At 33.3% G+C, this 14,811-nt stretch overlaps 6 protein-coding genes across 6 annotated transcripts; 2 read left to right on the top strand and 4 right to left on the bottom strand.

Annotated features, from left to right (window-relative positions):
- Nucleotides 1-312: 312 nt before the first annotated feature.
- Nucleotides 313-2,448, bottom strand: Tsp_01390 (ARC105 domain protein). The gene is made up of 7 exons (XM_003377211.1): nt 2,410-2,448; nt 1,967-2,004; nt 1,903-1,938; nt 973-1,066; nt 863-902; nt 352-618; nt 313-320 (listed from the first exon to the last, which is right to left on the bottom strand). Exons 1-7 carry the CDS (start codon nt 2,446-2,448, stop codon nt 313-315), a joined length of 522 nt encoding a protein of 173 aa, XP_003377259.1.
- Nucleotides 2,449-2,558: 110 nt separating this feature from the next.
- On the top strand, nt 2,559-4,451 carry Tsp_01391 (conserved hypothetical protein). Its single transcript, XM_003377210.1, has 7 exons — nt 2,559-2,627; nt 3,021-3,071; nt 3,335-3,376; nt 3,789-3,876; nt 4,009-4,097; nt 4,146-4,268; nt 4,353-4,451. Exons 1-7 carry the CDS (start codon nt 2,559-2,561, stop codon nt 4,449-4,451), a joined length of 561 nt encoding a protein of 186 aa, XP_003377258.1.
- Nucleotides 4,452-5,164: 713 nt separating this feature from the next.
- Tsp_01392 (putative zinc finger MYND domain-containing protein 11) lies at nt 5,165-7,965 on the top strand. Its single transcript, XM_003377209.1, has 10 exons — nt 5,165-5,329; nt 5,808-5,957; nt 6,007-6,087; nt 6,314-6,506; nt 6,918-6,973; nt 7,030-7,086; nt 7,201-7,296; nt 7,359-7,493; nt 7,556-7,741; nt 7,843-7,965. Exons 1-10 carry the CDS (start codon nt 5,165-5,167, stop codon nt 7,963-7,965), a joined length of 1,242 nt encoding a protein of 413 aa, XP_003377257.1.
- Nucleotides 7,966-8,725: 760 nt separating this feature from the next.
- Nucleotides 8,726-10,509, bottom strand: Tsp_01393 (putative double-stranded RNA binding motif protein). The gene is made up of 4 exons (XM_003377208.1): nt 10,329-10,509; nt 9,864-10,274; nt 9,353-9,780; nt 8,726-9,250 (listed from the first exon to the last, which is right to left on the bottom strand). The coding sequence occupies exons 1-4, from the start codon at nt 10,507-10,509 to the stop codon at nt 8,726-8,728; spliced, it is 1,545 nt and encodes a 514-aa protein (XP_003377256.1).
- A 1-nt stretch (nt 10,510) lies between these two features.
- On the bottom strand, nt 10,511-11,819 carry Tsp_01394 (hypothetical protein). The gene is given in 3 exon segments (XM_003377207.1): nt 10,511-10,768; nt 10,783-11,255; nt 11,678-11,819. 3 exon segments carry the CDS (start codon nt 11,817-11,819, stop codon nt 10,511-10,513), a joined length of 873 nt encoding a protein of 290 aa, XP_003377255.1.
- A 2,521-nt stretch (nt 11,820-14,340) lies between these two features.
- Nucleotides 14,341-14,804, bottom strand: Tsp_01395 (cytochrome c). The gene is made up of 3 exons (XM_003377206.1): nt 14,681-14,804; nt 14,475-14,623; nt 14,341-14,418 (listed from the first exon to the last, which is right to left on the bottom strand). The coding sequence occupies exons 1-3, from the start codon at nt 14,802-14,804 to the stop codon at nt 14,341-14,343; spliced, it is 351 nt and encodes a 116-aa protein (XP_003377254.1).
- Between the last annotated feature and the right edge of the window lie 7 nt (nt 14,805-14,811).

The following is a 14,811-nucleotide window of genomic DNA, read 5'->3' as shown; positions in this document are numbered from 1 at the left end:
CGATTCGCGGGGATGCAGTTTTAAATAAGTGTGCCCCACTTTATTGTTACTTACATTGTTGAATGTCGTTCGGCTGACGTAGCTGAACAGCAGAAGGAGTAGATGCAGCTTGCCGTGGTGGATTTCCGGATGTGAGAAGCATGACCACATTCTGCGGTTGCTGCTGTGCAGCGGCAGCAATGCCAGCTGACTGCGTCATTCCCATCTGGCCCATCTGTGCTTGCTGTTGGTGCATGTGATGCATCGTCTTAAGCAGTAAAAAAGGTTTGTTTGGTTTTTATTTTTATTTTTTTTTGATTTTGTAACAAAAAATTAATTTTCTAAAAATTGAAATTTCTGCTAATAAAATACCGACCACGCTGGGTTGATGCATCGGTCGAAGCAGGCGGGGCTGCATTTCAGCGTTGGGAGGGGCGCGCATCCCTGAATATATCTGCCCGGGCACTTGTTGCTGTTGCTGCTGCTGCTGTTGTTGCTGCTGCTGTTGCATCGGCTGTTGCATGGGCCGCATGTCGGCCCGTCTGAACTGGGTCCCGGGTTGCATGTTCCCGTATGGCACTTGATTTACTGGAGCTTGGTGGCGTTGTGGCTGACTCATCGCCGCCGCACCGCTGCTAGCTGAAATACAATTCTGTCTCAATGTCGTTGTTCACTTATTTAATCGGGACGCCCCGATCGCACAATCCACTACCGAAACCACTAATACCTAATGAACAATATAGTAAACGAAATATACAATGCATTATTTTAGACAATACAAATTTATCCATTATATTATTATATTTCAGAACGATGCCGTTGGGATTATGTCATCACATTACGCTTAAGAAAGCCCCAGTAATTTGAAATCATTTCAACAGACCGTGATAGATGATTTTCGAAACGAATTGCATGTATTCTTCCTGAAACAGAAATATATTTCATGATGGAAATATTTTTGCTTAATAAAATCACTTATTTATTTACTCATACCTGATTATTAGCTTTCAAAAAAATGGCATTTTCAACTTGTCGAGCATCGCCAGGAATATTCAACGGAACAGTGCAGCTCCGGATCACATTGTCTCTATAAGAAACAAAATTCTATCATCCTTCAACTGAATGTATAAATGTACAGAAGAAAAGAAAATCAAAACAGCATTCTGACTCAAGTGGTAAATAAATTTTTACTTAAAATTTCACCTTTCTATCATCCATTAAATATATAACTTTTCATTATCTGAAATACGATGAACTACCAAACACAAAATGCCATTTAATCATTTTCGTTGTCGTTTCATTAAAAACAAAATGTTTTCATATAAATTTTCCTCCGATAACTGACTCATCATACTTTCAACTGTAAATGAAACTACTTGAAAATTTTTTATTCATACTGTAAAAACAAATTTTGGAGGTCAGACTTTGAGCATTCTTTCCAAAATTACAGTCTACTCGTGCGATAGCAGATATGGCAATTTTAATTACATATCACATTCTACAAACTAATAAAACCAGTAATAATGCTAACTGATAACTTTTTTCGCTCTATCATCATAATTTAACCGGAAAATTATTAATGAAACAGATCTTTAACTTCAATTTTTAATATGTCTGTTAAATTGCAATTCTGTTCTTCTAAATATCATTTACAAGATAATGTTTTAATTTTCTTTTTCCTATTTCCGCTTCATATCAAAAAAAATTTCAAGAAATAAGCATGTCAGGCACATGTTATCAAAAGCATTCATACATTAATAAATTTATAACTATTTTTAAAGGAATCTGCAGAAAATTTATACATATTCAACAACTAAATGGTTGCGATTTTATATTTTCTATCTATAATAGAATACAGCCAACATCGTGTGTTGTAATGTTTTGAATTTTCTTTGCAAAATAGTTTATTATCATTTTAGTAACTGCAATGCCACTGCTGCAATTTTTTCTGCAGATATTCTCCAAAAATATTACATTTTAAAATAACAGCAGATAACCTATTCCAATACGAATGATAGTATGATTCTTAAGAATTTAATAAACATTAATTTACACGTTTCCATACTGCGTAAATAAGTAATACTGTGCAACGTTGCACATTTAATTTACTTTTATTTAAATATGAAATATAACATCTTGAAAGAATAAAACATAAACAATAAAATGAATTGCAATGTTCACTATTAAAATCGGAAGTTTAAAAAATAAGACAAATTTTTAGAAGGGAATAAGTGTGGAGATAAGCTGAAAAAACAAAAAGCATGATCAACAGAAAGAATAGACAATAACATTTTTGAGAAAAACAATAATTGTAATTCATCCAAAAAGCTTTTGACCTGCATTTAAACCTTGTAGTACAAGAGAATAAGTAACTGTTCATTTCAAAAAGTAATAATAAATATCAGAATCAGCTTACAAATGTTGAATAACTTTCTCTCTCTGCCTCTGACTTCGCCAGTCGTCTTCCATAATTAATGACAGAAAATAGAGGAAGAAAAGTTGCAAATTTATGAAAAAATAACAGAAGAAACTACTAATAACAACAAAAGTATCGGTTCTATTAGTTAGAAAATAAAATCATGACGGCTTTTATCAGCTCATCTTCTCAAAATATGCCTTACAAAAATGTCCAAACAGTATGGACTACTGTAGATCATAAAATGAAGAAAAACTTTTTAAAAATGCAGCAGTGTTACATTAGTGTAGAAAAATATTTTCAAAAATAAATAACGTGTAATGATAGAATGTTTTTGCTTATTGATTTATTGCATATAGGTTGAAAAACACTGCATTTAAAAAAATTTTTAAGTTGTAAATTTATTTAGATATGTTTCGATAAAACTTTTTAATTATTCTGCTTTTTACCAAGTGTTAATGGCTTCTTTTCAACATTGTTTCTGAAATAAAATATATATATTTCATTTTTTATGTTATATTATATGATATTAAAATTTTAGTCAATTTTTAAGAATTTAATTAGAGATATATTTTTCATGTAATATAGAAATTACTGTTGTTCTTTCGTTTTTTGGACTTTTCAGGGCATTGGCATAATGGCTTGGCAATTTCTCATGTTCCATGTTGTAAAAGCAGTGTATTTTGCTTGAAGTAGTTTGTAAATAACTTTCATATCATTTCACTTTTTTGCATTATGTTTTTAGTGTATTACAGTACTGTAAAACTTGATTATGATCAATCACAGTAGTAAATGTAAGCGTATTTTTCATTATCAATTGTTTATGGCAACATTGTCATCTGTTTATAACTTTAATTCCTCGTAAAGAAATTTTTACATATTATGAATTTTAATTAAACAAAGATTTTTTTGAACTTATCATCTATTTTGTATTTGTAGAAAGCCGGTGTGGCGAGAAAATTCATATCCCGTTTTCAAAAGGTTCAATAATAACTTCCGATTCATGAAATTTAAGCTTTCATGTCGGTAATGCACAGTTTCTCTCAATATTCATTTTTTATTCTTGTTTACTTTTATTTAGAAATTTTAAAAATTGACTAATGCAATAATTATGCTGTTTTCCATTAGCAGAATTAAAAAGTATTTTAGAGCATTCTTCATTTCACATATAGCATATATGATGGAAAATTCACTATAAAAAATTGAACACTTATTGTTCGACGGAATAATTTCTTGTTGATCAAGTTTAAAATGAAATTTGTCAAAATTAAAAGGCTTTAATTTTGAATAGTAATAAAGGTGAACGTTTTGCAACAAATGTATTAGTTGTAATAAAAATTGAAATCGGCGATTCTCTCAACCGATTTCATTGTAGAAGCTGTGTTATTTATAGTTGCCCCGCTATATTGCACAAATTATCATTATTGCATCTCAAGTTTTCGGTAGAGCATTGTCTAGAGCACTTCGTGAAGAATTATCAGGTAATTTGAATTATTGTATTTATTTATTTTTGAATTGTACGATTCAGTTCAAAACGAAAGCAATCAGAATATAGTATTTCTAATTTCTCATGTCATTATATTCATGATTTTACGCATTTTATTATTTTTTAGCAACCAAATATGCTTCGAAACCTGGTTCTTCCTCTGCAAAGGCTACTAACGAGGCTATCAGCAATCTCAAACATGGAATGACATTAGAAGTTGGTGAATCGTTTTAAATTATGCACACACTTGATTTACAAATTTAGGAAGCCAGACAAATTTTAAATGTTTCCGAAAAATTAGATGAAGCTGAAATAGAGAAAAGATACAATCATTTGTTTTCCATGAATGATAAAGCAAAAGGTGGTTCGTTCTATCTGCAATCAAAGGTACTTTGTAGTTCGTATTTCAAATGATATTTGACGTTGTTTGCATTCGAGTTTGACTTTATGTATTAAAATAAGTCAGTTTAGGTTGTTAGGGCGAAGGAACGCCTGGAAGCTGAAATAAAGAATCGGGGATTGAAAAATGCTAGAAAGCAAGCAAATTCGGATGGATCTGAAATAAATTAACGAATGTATATAAATTATGCATGTTCTGTTCGTTGAGATTTTGTTGTTAATTTGCTTTCTTGTAATGACATCAAATAAACAACTCAAGATGCATTTTAATTTTATGTGGAAGTTGGATAATTCCTGCTAACACTAATTAGACAGCTGTTGTCATTTTGTGCATCGGCAGATTATGGAACATGATGTGTTAAATGAGGTTTCACATCTGTAACAAACAGTTGCTAAATGCTGTTAAAGGCTTCTGTATTATATTCAAAAATTAATTAATTGAAATATTTTTGTATACAGTAAAAATGGAAAACATTTAAAATGAATGCTTCTAGCAGAAATATGCAGCAAGATGAAAATTTTTTATTTTTAACAAAATAATTAAACTTATAATGGAAAATTGTAATATATCGTACTAAATATAAATCGGTGTTACTGAAAACAAATAATCAATATAAAAACAGTCGTTATGTAGAATTCAATTTTAATTCACCACTTCAATTTGATAATTAAACTACAGTATGACATGAATATCATGATAATTTAATAACTAATTTGTTATAAAATATTTTCTTTAAAATTAATTCGAAATTAATTTTTTAATGTCAATTTGTGTTTTTAAAATAAAAATACAATGTTCAGTTGAGTCTTACTGTAAGTAAAGAAGGTTCATCGTGCTTACTGTGGCAACATTGAAGTCGCTGGATTTTGTGTTTTGCAACTTAATGGAGGCAGAGTACAGTCACACTATTTCCCCTGATGTTATTCGTCAGCTTTGGGCAGTAATTAATCATCTTCAAGGAAATTCAATTGAACCGACTTTAAACGCAATTTCGACAAAAGCCGAAGAAAGCTTTCAATGGACTTTCCCTGAAACTGAAAGCAATCTAGTGAACTGCGTGAATTCTAAGTTTCTTGAATTAGATGACAGTTCAGTTTTTAGAATTCCTACTCATAATTCAGAGGTCTGTATGTTAAAATCATCATACGCTTTAATTTTTGCAAATACTTTATTTTTAAATTTAAGTTTCACCCTTGCATGTATATTATTATTGTTACCATGGATTTCTTTGCTACAAAAATAATAAATAATTGCATTTATATAAATTTTTAATATTTTAAAATACAGCCAAAATGTTTTCTGTATGACAAAAATCTCATAATAAGAAGATTGAATATGAGCTATGTATGAAATTTTGTTTTACACTGCTGGCACAGCTTTAGATAGAATATGTAAAACTGCTTTATTTATTTTATGTTTAACGGTTATATTTATATTCAGTTTTCTATTTTTGAGTTGAATAAAGTTCTTATTGAAAATTATACTTTTCTCTAATACTTATATTTTAGTGAACATTGATTTTATAGGAATTTAGAGAACATGACTGCTTTTGCTATGTCTGTCACGAAGGCGGATTTGTCATGCCATGTCATGGTTGTTTTCGTGTATTTCATAATAACTGCGCATCTGGAGGAACTGAAAACAGTACTGAAGCATTTGTTTGCCCAGTGTGTCAGGTTAGTTTCCAATAATAATTGATTTTTCTGTTTAATTGCCCTTTTTTAGATGATGTTGAGGGAACCGAAGGTCGATCCCACGTCTCTTCGAGAATATCTGGAACCAATGTTAGATCTTGCAAACACTACAGTAATATATTATAAATTTATCGATTGACAAATGAAATATAAAGTTTTTGATATATAAGTAACTGTTTTCAATTTCAACCATCTAAACTGTTTCTATTGTACTGTTTGATTAGTGATGTTCAAGTTCAAACGGGCCTATTTTTTAGATGTTACATCATATAATTGTTGTGTCATTTTTTTAATTTGAAATACTTCTTATATATTTTATTATTTCAATTATTTTTTAGAGCGGAAATGTGCTTTTGAATTTACCTTCAAGAGATGAAAGTGTGGGCGTCAATGAATATTACTTGTTGATTGCTAGAAACGTTGATTTATCAACTATAAGGCAGAAGCTAGAAACGGGCCAATATCATAATGCAAAAGATTTTTTGCTTGATTTCCAATTGCTGCTTCACAATGTCATCGTTGTTTATGGAAGTATGTTTATAAAAATTGTTATGCAATTCGAAATATTCTATCATTTCACAATTTGAATTTTTATTATTTCATTACGTAGAAAAGATCATATAATAAAGCACATACTTTAGGTATATCGGATGGGATAAGTAGAATAATTAAAATTATAAGTATATTAATTGTATAGTTTACAAAATGAAATCTGAGGCGGTTTATCAGATTTGTTTTCTATTTGGAGAGGTTGGTTGCTGTGAAAAGTTTTATTAGTTGGTAAGATAATATGATAAAGGTCTAATGTGAGAAATTTTTACGCTTCGAAATCAAGAATGTAAATTATGAAACAGTTTTTAATTATATGCTTATGTTATGTTCATAGAGTCAATCGTGAATCGTTATTATGGGGGATTTATATATTTATAATATTTGTTTTAGTTAGCAGCAACATTGCACAGATTGCTTCAGATGTTTATCAGACAGTCTATGCGCAGGTATCTCTTTCCGTTACATTTATTTTTTACGAAAAATAAAAAGAAAGTTTTTTTAGATAGACTCAGAAAATGTAGAAGCAGAAATAGAAGGAACAGAAGAAGGAGCAAACGAGGTATAGATTATTGATTTGAAAATTGTTTATTGCAATTGTTAGTAGAGAAATGTTTGGTGCAGTTTGTATATTCATTTTGTGTACTTTTTCAATTACAACTGAAGTTGATTTAAGGAAGCTGTCGAAATGTCCGATGCCCATTTAGAATATACCGATGAAATGCATGCGTTACCTTCAGACGTATCCCAAGCACAACTTTACGATGAATCAGTTAGTCGATAATTCTCTCATTTTTTATTCAGTTACTGTATTGTTTATATTTTCTATTTAAGATTATCCGAGATTTACCACCTCATAATTGTCCACATGCTCCGAAATTTAAGCGTTTAATCAAAGAACTGCACGATACGTGGCAATTGTCTTATCATGAAGAGCGTGATCGTTTGCGCAATGCAATTAGAGAGAAGGTTTGATTGAATCCGAGGAATTTTATAATATACTGTATTTTTTGTTGTTTTTTGATTTTCAGCTTACACAAAAATTTATGCGAGAACAGGCACGTGAGGATCGTGAAATGCAAGAAAGTTTTAGTAAGCAGTTGGAAGAGTCACGTCAAGATCTGCAAAGTCGTTATAATCAACAATTGAAAGCGGAATTGAAGAAACTTTCTGATCGTCACCAAAGGCAGCTGAATGAATTGAAAAAGAAGCAATGGGTTTGTTATCAAGCTTAATATGCTGCAATTCATAATCAAGCATGCTGCAATTCATAATCAAGCATGCTGCAGTTCTTAATATTTTGGTTCTCCTTTTATAGTGTTGGAGTTGTGAAAATGAAGCAATTTATCACTGCTGTTGGAATACTTCGTATTGTTCTGTCGAATGCCAGCAACAGCATTGGCCAACTCATCGCGCAACTTGTCGTCGTAAAACTGAATGAACGATAATTTTGCATTCAAACATCCAGGCATATTCAACTGTAGAGGATCACTCATAAATTTGCACGATTATACTATAATATATTATTTTATTAACTGCACATTTATAATTTCATCACTTGACGATTACATGCATGTTTGCGTGTTAGCATCGATATTATTGCTTTTTTATTTACTGAGAGTATATGTATATGCAGCGCATGCGTTGAAATTTGAAATACTTTTAGATGGAAAGTTTTGTTTAATTAGTTTTAAGAATTGCATCCGTATTGTCAGTAAGAATATTTATTTGAATGAGTAAAGAAATATTTTAAATTTTCTATGTATGATGAATTTTTAGTACAGATTTAAATTTTAGACGATTTCTGGTGATGTACAATTCGATTGTAAAATAATTATTTCCTTTTTTTTCATTCAGTTGTTTTTCACAGTTCGCAAGTATCCATATGAGAAGAAATATGAAAAATGACGAAAAGTTTATTGAAATCTCTTCTGCGAAAATATGGTAAACAATTTAAACGCACCAAACCGAGATGTTACTTTCAAGAAAAAAAAAACTTGCGCAAGAAGAGGAAAACAAAATGAAACGACGTGAGAAGAAGAAGCGCTTAACATTGGCGGCAGTGGAAGCAAGTGAAAGAAAAGACAAAATTCACAAGATAAAGCAGATAGACCGGATGGACAGATATAGATGGTGGTGGTGGTGGCGACTGAGCGTTCTATTCTGCTGGTCGAGTGGAATAAATGTCGTTGCTGTCGTCGCTAACTGGCAGCACTGCGCGCATCAGCAGTTGCTGCGGTGGATGTCGATGCCGACGGCAGATGCTGGTAGTCCCAGAAAAAATGACCCGGCTTCAAATGACCATTGGCTTGTTCCTTGAACCAAACTTTCATCATGCCTTTTTCGATACTTTGCCAGAGTTTGGCCTTATCCGCCGAGGACCAATCGTCGCCAGTGGCGCCGCTGCGATGTTGCTGCTGCTGCTGCTGCTTACTTTCCGCTTGCATTTTCACAATGTTGGCTTTCTCTTTACGCGAGGCGTTCATTTGACGCTGCGCACCGTAACCGTACAGCCGTATCAAAGCGCCCCAAGATTTGATGTGCGGATGCAGACGTTCTAACATCGCCTGCGAAGCTTTCTGCTTGCCTTCCTTTTTATTCATACAAAGTACACGCACCTCTTGCGTGCCGACGCTCAACGTGAACGCGTGCAACTGATGCTTGACCCGTTCAATGTTCATGTTGATCTTCGACGCACTCAAACTTGCATTCCTCTTTATGCATTCCTTCAAAATTGATAAATGAACACAGATTTCAATAAGAAAATTACTGAACATCTATGTATTTATGTGTATGAATTAATTTAATTGATATTATTGATTGCTCACCTGCAAAATGATGAATGGCATTGGCTGGCCAGCTTTGCTGCACAATTCAGGAACCCTGGAATCGTTGATGGCGATCAAGTCGAACAGTTTTGTCGCTTCGTCCTGTTCGCCAGTCGAGTCCGGCTGACCGTCCAAATTGAAATCCACACCCGGTATGAGCACCTTGAGCGCTTGGCGTGCCGCTTCCAACTTCGCGTTCTTCTTGCTGTTCCCATTGCCCACGCCAATAGTTACCCAGTCGGTCATTTCCGAAGGGGCGGCGGCGGTCGCTTCGGCGGCGCCATCGCCGGCCACCGCCCCCTGGGCACCCAGACCATTGCTCGGGCCTGTCTGTTTGACGGTGTTCGTGTTCGGTGTGATCAATTTCACAACTGCAGCGAACGGATTGGTCGCATTTCTCGTCTCGCTGAATTCATATTTTACCAGACCTTTACCAAACAAACAAACAAACGTGATTACAAACAAACAAACAAAGCAGAACACAACGTGGGAAAAAATCAACTTTTTTCACCTCGTAAAACTTTTTGCACGTATTCGTGAAGCACAGCGATGCTTGTTTTTCCTTGAGGATTGAGCACAAATTGTTTTTTGAGCGATCGATTATTATTATAATTCGGCACAGTGATCAATTTCACATTTGGCGGTAATTTTGGTCGGCTGCTCAACGACAAATTGAAATTGCTGCTGCTCTCCTGCTGACCGCATCCGGTAGTGGACGCCGCCCACTCTACTTCACTGTTTTTCTCCTTCACCTGTTGTTGATGTTGTTGTTGCTGATGCTGCTGCTGCTGCTGATGTTCAACAACATCACTGAAATCATCTTCGTAACCAGTAATTACAGCCGACATGAGCAACTCATTCTTTTCACGTTTCAACTTTTTATGATAAGCTCGATGATCAGCCCAACTTTTGAAACGCTTCACTGTTTGAAAATAATATTTTTTTCAAAAAAATAAATTCAAATAAACAAATCTACCTTCAATTGTTTCAAAGTCGAAAATCTTTTTAGCATACTCGTGCAACTCTTCCGCACTGACGTTGCGCTTGTTGTAATCATCGATGGTCTGCACGTAAGTTTCGGGTATGTTCAACTTTTTTACCAGATCAGCATCCACCGTCTGAGCGGCTTGCCTGTTCTGGGCCGCCTCGTTTTTCATCCTAACCTGCAGCATGCAGGGTATGGACGACAACGGCACGTCGTGGTTGCGGGCACTGCCCGGACCCAAGAAGTAGGGCCGGCTCATGGTGCAGACCCTGCTCTCGCGGTGCAAATACACCGGCAGTCCGGATTTGTGGGTAATTTCGATCCAACCGTCCGGAAGCACTTCGAAATATTCGGCGCCGTTCCAACGCAGCACGTGCTTCTTCTTCACCAGAGCTTTCGGCTCTTCGAGCTTGGCCCTCTTCGGCGCCGGACTGGTCGTATCCACCACTAGTTGACCGGCGTTTTTACAATCTTCCAAACCTTGTTCAAGCATCTGGTACAATTCGCTGTCCGAATAGACGTCGCCGTTCACGCAACCCGACAACGGTTCCTCGGCCAAGGCACCGTGCCGGTGACATGGCGCCACTCCACTCGACGACGATGACTCAACTCCCGCCGCAACGGCCTGTCCGCTGACATCCGGCCGCTGAGGACATTCAGGCATCGTTGCTGCACCAACGTCTGTCGAATTCTGCGATGAGCCGTTCAACAGGGCCATTATGCAACGTCGACGTTCCAACAGCTCTTCCAGTGAATTCTCCTCCAACGGCTTTTCGTCGGCGCAATCATCATGCCTAACACCACCACTGTCCGCTAGTTCAAACGACCGTGAAGGGGATGAAGAACGTGAAGACGATGCAGATGATGACGACGATGCTGATGACGACGATAATGATAACATACCAGCAACCGTGAACACTAGAGCTTTTCCATCAAATTATAACATAACTTCATACTAAATTAATAAATAACAAAACGTTAAAAAACCCCAACATCAACAAGTATTCGTCAACTGTTTCGCGTCACTGTTTGTTGAAAATTCACTTCCAAATTTGAGTAAGTGAAATTTACATACTTTCAACAAACCAACATGCTAATAAATTTTCAAAAAACATTCAAATAGCAGATATAAGCTTCATTTCAATGAAATGCTTTTCAAATTAAGAATTGGATTTTATAACCAATAAATCATACAAGCTTCTTCTCTTCATTCAATAAACCATAAACAAATAAAAAGTGATCAAAGCAAACAATTAAAATTCTTTCAATATACACCCCATCTCCATTATTCTTCTTATCATAAAGATAAAATTTTAGCAAAAAACACTTTTCAAAACAACTGATCAGAACCACACACATCATCACCAATGCATGCAATACCTCATCTTTATCTGCTGATGAATCGTGAAATTCCATTCGTACTTGCTTATCAACATCAATGGAAAAATTATTCAAAGTCAACAACAATACATTATAATTCATTTAATTACATAATGTTACTGCTGTTAAAATTACTTTTCTTATTTCTGCCAGAAACTGTCGCATTACTTATCAATGCATTGAAAAAATGTTTGCAAATATTCCATATAAAATTCTTCTCAAATGCTCCTCATAAACTGAATCCCTTTCTTTTTATTACTAATGAAAGCTAAACAAATGCCTGCTGATTTCTATTTCGAATATAAACATTACAAGTTATATTGCAACAGCCATCTTGAATCTTCACTCACTTAAGGTTCAAAATTCTTTAAACATCCTCACATGCATATGATAATTTCAGAAATACGCAACTATGCACACTTTATTTAAAAGTAATATTTAAAATAAATTTTCAAATTTATTCGAATTACACGGTTACTATTTGAAGCTGATCTTTTTGATACTCTGTGAAAAAATTATACTGCTTCAAAAGAATAATTACAAAGCAAAGTTCTTTAAAGCAAGCGATTGATAGAACCTTCAGATAAACTGATGCCAACTATTATATAAAAATCAGACTACATCGTACTGATCTAACAGTTAAACATCTATTATGTAAACATAATATAATTATCCATACTTAATCTAAAACATTCATTTACTATTAAATACATGAAAGTATTTTTTAGGAAACCAAATTAATCATAAAACTTGAGATTTATTTATATTAAAACTAACTATACATATACTTCATATAATTATAAATAAATTTCGTTCAATACAGATACCACTCAATGTAACCTAATGATAGTTGAAAAATTCCAAATTTACAATTAAACAAGGATAACCTACAAATCATAAATTCAAGTTATACAAACCTGGTATCATAAGACTTCTTTAAAATATTTTAAAAACTCAAACCACTTCATTTCTTTATTTCATTGTATACACTATTTTGTTGTAAACAAGAATCAAACACGTAACATTAGCTTTCAACTATCAAACTGTAGTCAATGTATAATAAAACCCAACATGCTTACAACGTGGTGATGCAGATTGTTGCGCAACAAAACTGAATTATTTTACTAAAAGCACGAGCTCAACAAAGCATCAGTTATTCAATAAATAAAATCGGAACTTAACAACATAATGATCCGCAAAATTATGAAAGGTTAAATAACAAGTTGACGTATACTGTAGAAAAGAGTGTGATTTTCAAGAGTTATATACTTATTGATTGCTCAATGTTTTGTATATTTCAGAATGTAAATATATGTGAATATATTTTAACTTTTAAATGCATTTTATTTTATTTTATTTCAAATTATACAAATATCGTTTGAACTAGTTTTTTTGATAATAAACAACAAACTGCTAATAAAACGCATAAGTAATAAAGCACTTTTGATGGACATTTTAAATTTGAATTAAAAGTAATTTGTAAATAAAGATGAATATTCATCTTTATTATAACCTTAAGCTATGTTATATTAATTTATTTCACTTTAAAACTTTTACATGACAAATCTGTAAAGACTAATATCAAAACTGACAAAACATATCTTAGTATTTTATAGTGTGGAACTGTTGACTAATAATTAGAACTAATTATTTATTGTAATTGTGCTGTAACATCTGCTTTAACATTGTAGCAGTTCATTTCTTTACTGCTTAAGTTCCAACTTGTTTACAAGTGACCAGAGTTATGGAAATAGGTCAGCAACCAATGACACCTAATTCAGGACAACTTGGGCAATAAGTTCCAAGAAATAATTTACGAATAAAACGCTTCACACAGCTTAAACTATAATTGGTTGATTCGTTAATTGCCACTAAATCTTCAGCTCAGTCAGTAATTGAGCAAAAACAATGAAACAAGCATTCTAAGATACCATGGCAGAAACAGATGCTAAGTCCTAAACGCCAATGGCTAGCTGACCCTTTATCAAGAGAGGTCAATGAGACAACAGAGCTGAGCACGATTTTATAAAGAACGCTCCCCGTCAATATTGTTCTAGTATATTCTGTGTTAGTGTGTGAATAGTGAAAGGCATGAGTTACCACAGCCTGAGAGAGTTTTATACTCAATGAGCTTATTCACTATGAATAAAGTGAACGGACTGAGAAAGCAGGCTACAGAAAGAAAAATAAGAGACAACCCGTGAAAAGCAGGCAACCTGAAAGCAGAAAATCATTCGCTGCAATGTAATTAACTAATTAGCAAAATTTTTGCATTTTCTAACGCTTTTTCCTCTAAAGTTAAATTTTTTCTGCATTAAAATAGTTCCCTTTACATTTATTTTTAAATTTTAAATAATTTTGCTGATAAATATTTATAAAGCAATCAAATAAATTTATTGATTTAAACATTGAAACAACAAAGTTTCATTTGCAAACATTTTTCAACAATCATTTAACATTCAAAGATGTGTGCAATAAAATATGATAGCATAATGCTAACAATGCACAAATATATATGTGTATATGCATATGTATATATTGGAGCAAAAATAACAATACATTTGTTGAACGTATTATAATAATCTTTTGATGATTTTAATGTTTCAATTCTATTCATCAGCAATTAGACTAGGAAATCGTTTAACGGCAGGTTGAAACGTTCAGTTTTAGCACTTTCATTTTGTAAGATTGCATGCATAAACTAGAAAAAAAAACTGTATGCAAAATGATGAACTTAATTTTGCTATAAACACTAACTGGAGCATAAAACCAAAATAAGAAAAAGAAAATCAAAAAGATGATTGCAAAGTAGATAACACGAATAGCGGTATCTCCATGATTTTCTGGCGTGTATATGTCCTTATCAACAGTAACTTGAGGAACTTGATGAATTACTTCACGAGATTCTTCAAATATCTAAAAGGAAGTATAAAAATAACCGAGAAATTTACATTACAACTTACGCATGCGCTTTGCTGTACGTTTGCCATCTTTACAGTGCAAATAATATAAATAGAGTATTTCGCCTTGGCTAGTGCTTAAATGACTGACCTTTTTCCCAGTTTGGAATTTGCATATATAAGTCATTTACAGT

Source organism: Trichinella spiralis, assembly GCF_000181795.1.
Source record: "Trichinella spiralis strain ISS 195 chromosome Unknown Scfld4, whole genome shotgun sequence".
Taxonomy (NCBI): Eukaryota; Metazoa; Nematoda; class Enoplea; order Trichinellida; family Trichinellidae; genus Trichinella; species Trichinella spiralis.
The sequence above is the reverse complement of the archived record's forward strand: the minus strand, read 5'-3'. Positions and strand labels throughout refer to the sequence as shown.

Excerpts from the sequence above, each read along its gene's own strand:
- Tsp_01390 (XM_003377211.1), bottom strand. The coding sequence starts at position 2,448 with ATGGAAGACGACTGGCGAAGTCAGAGGCAGAGAGAGAAA. Across the intron at positions 2,005-2,409 it reads GTCAGAGGCAGAGAGAGAAA|AATCATACTATCATTCGTAT; the intron begins GTTATTCAACAT and ends TAAATTCTTAAG. Across the intron at positions 903-972 it reads TTTTGAAAGCTAATAATCAG|GAAGAATACATGCAATTCGT; the intron begins GTATGAGTAAAT and ends TTTCTGTTTCAG.
- Tsp_01391 (XM_003377210.1), top strand. The coding sequence starts at position 2,559 with ATGACGGCTTTTATCAGCTCATCTTCTCAAAATATGCCTTACAAAAAT. Across the intron at positions 3,377-3,788 it reads TCATATCCCGTTTTCAAAAG|TTGCCCCGCTATATTGCACA; the intron begins GTTCAATAATAA and ends TGTTATTTATAG. Across the intron at positions 4,098-4,145 it reads AACATGGAATGACATTAGAA|GAAGCCAGACAAATTTTAAA; the intron begins GTTGGTGAATCG and ends TTACAAATTTAG.
- Tsp_01392 (XM_003377209.1), top strand. The coding sequence starts at position 5,165 with ATGGAGGCAGAGTACAGTCACACTATTTCCCCTGATGTTATTCGTCAG. Across the intron at positions 6,088-6,313 it reads TAGATCTTGCAAACACTACA|AGCGGAAATGTGCTTTTGAA; the intron begins GTAATATATTAT and ends ATTATTTTTTAG. Across the intron at positions 6,507-6,917 it reads TGTCATCGTTGTTTATGGAA|TTAGCAGCAACATTGCACAG; the intron begins GTATGTTTATAA and ends TATTTGTTTTAG.
- Tsp_01393 (XM_003377208.1), bottom strand. The coding sequence starts at position 10,509 with ATGAAAAACGAGGCGGCCCAGAACAGGCAAGCCGCTCAGACGGTGGAT. Across the intron at positions 10,275-10,328 it reads CGACTTTGAAACAATTGAAG|TGAAGCGTTTCAAAAGTTGG; the intron begins GTAGATTTGTTT and ends ATTTTCAAACAG. Across the intron at positions 9,781-9,863 it reads CGTGCAAAAAGTTTTACGAG|GTCTGGTAAAATATGAATTC; the intron begins GTGAAAAAAGTT and ends TGTTTGGTAAAG.
- Tsp_01394 (XM_003377207.1), bottom strand. The coding sequence starts at position 11,819 with ATGAATTATAATGTATTGTTGTTGACTTTGAATAATTTTTCCATTGAT. Across the intron at positions 11,256-11,677 it reads GATGTGTGTGGTTCTGATCA|TGTTCACGGTTGCTGGTATG; the intron begins GTTGTTTTGAAA and ends GAAAAGCTCTAG.
- Tsp_01395 (XM_003377206.1), bottom strand. The coding sequence starts at position 14,804 with ATGACTTATATATGCAAATTCCAAACTGGGAAAAAGGTCAGTCATTTA. Across the intron at positions 14,624-14,680 it reads ACGTACAGCAAAGCGCATGC|AATCTCGTGAAGTAATTCAT; the intron begins GTAAGTTGTAAT and ends AGATATTTGAAG. Across the intron at positions 14,419-14,474 it reads TATTTTGGTTTTATGCTCCA|TTTATGCATGCAATCTTACA; the intron begins GTTAGTGTTTAT and ends TTTTTTTTCTAG.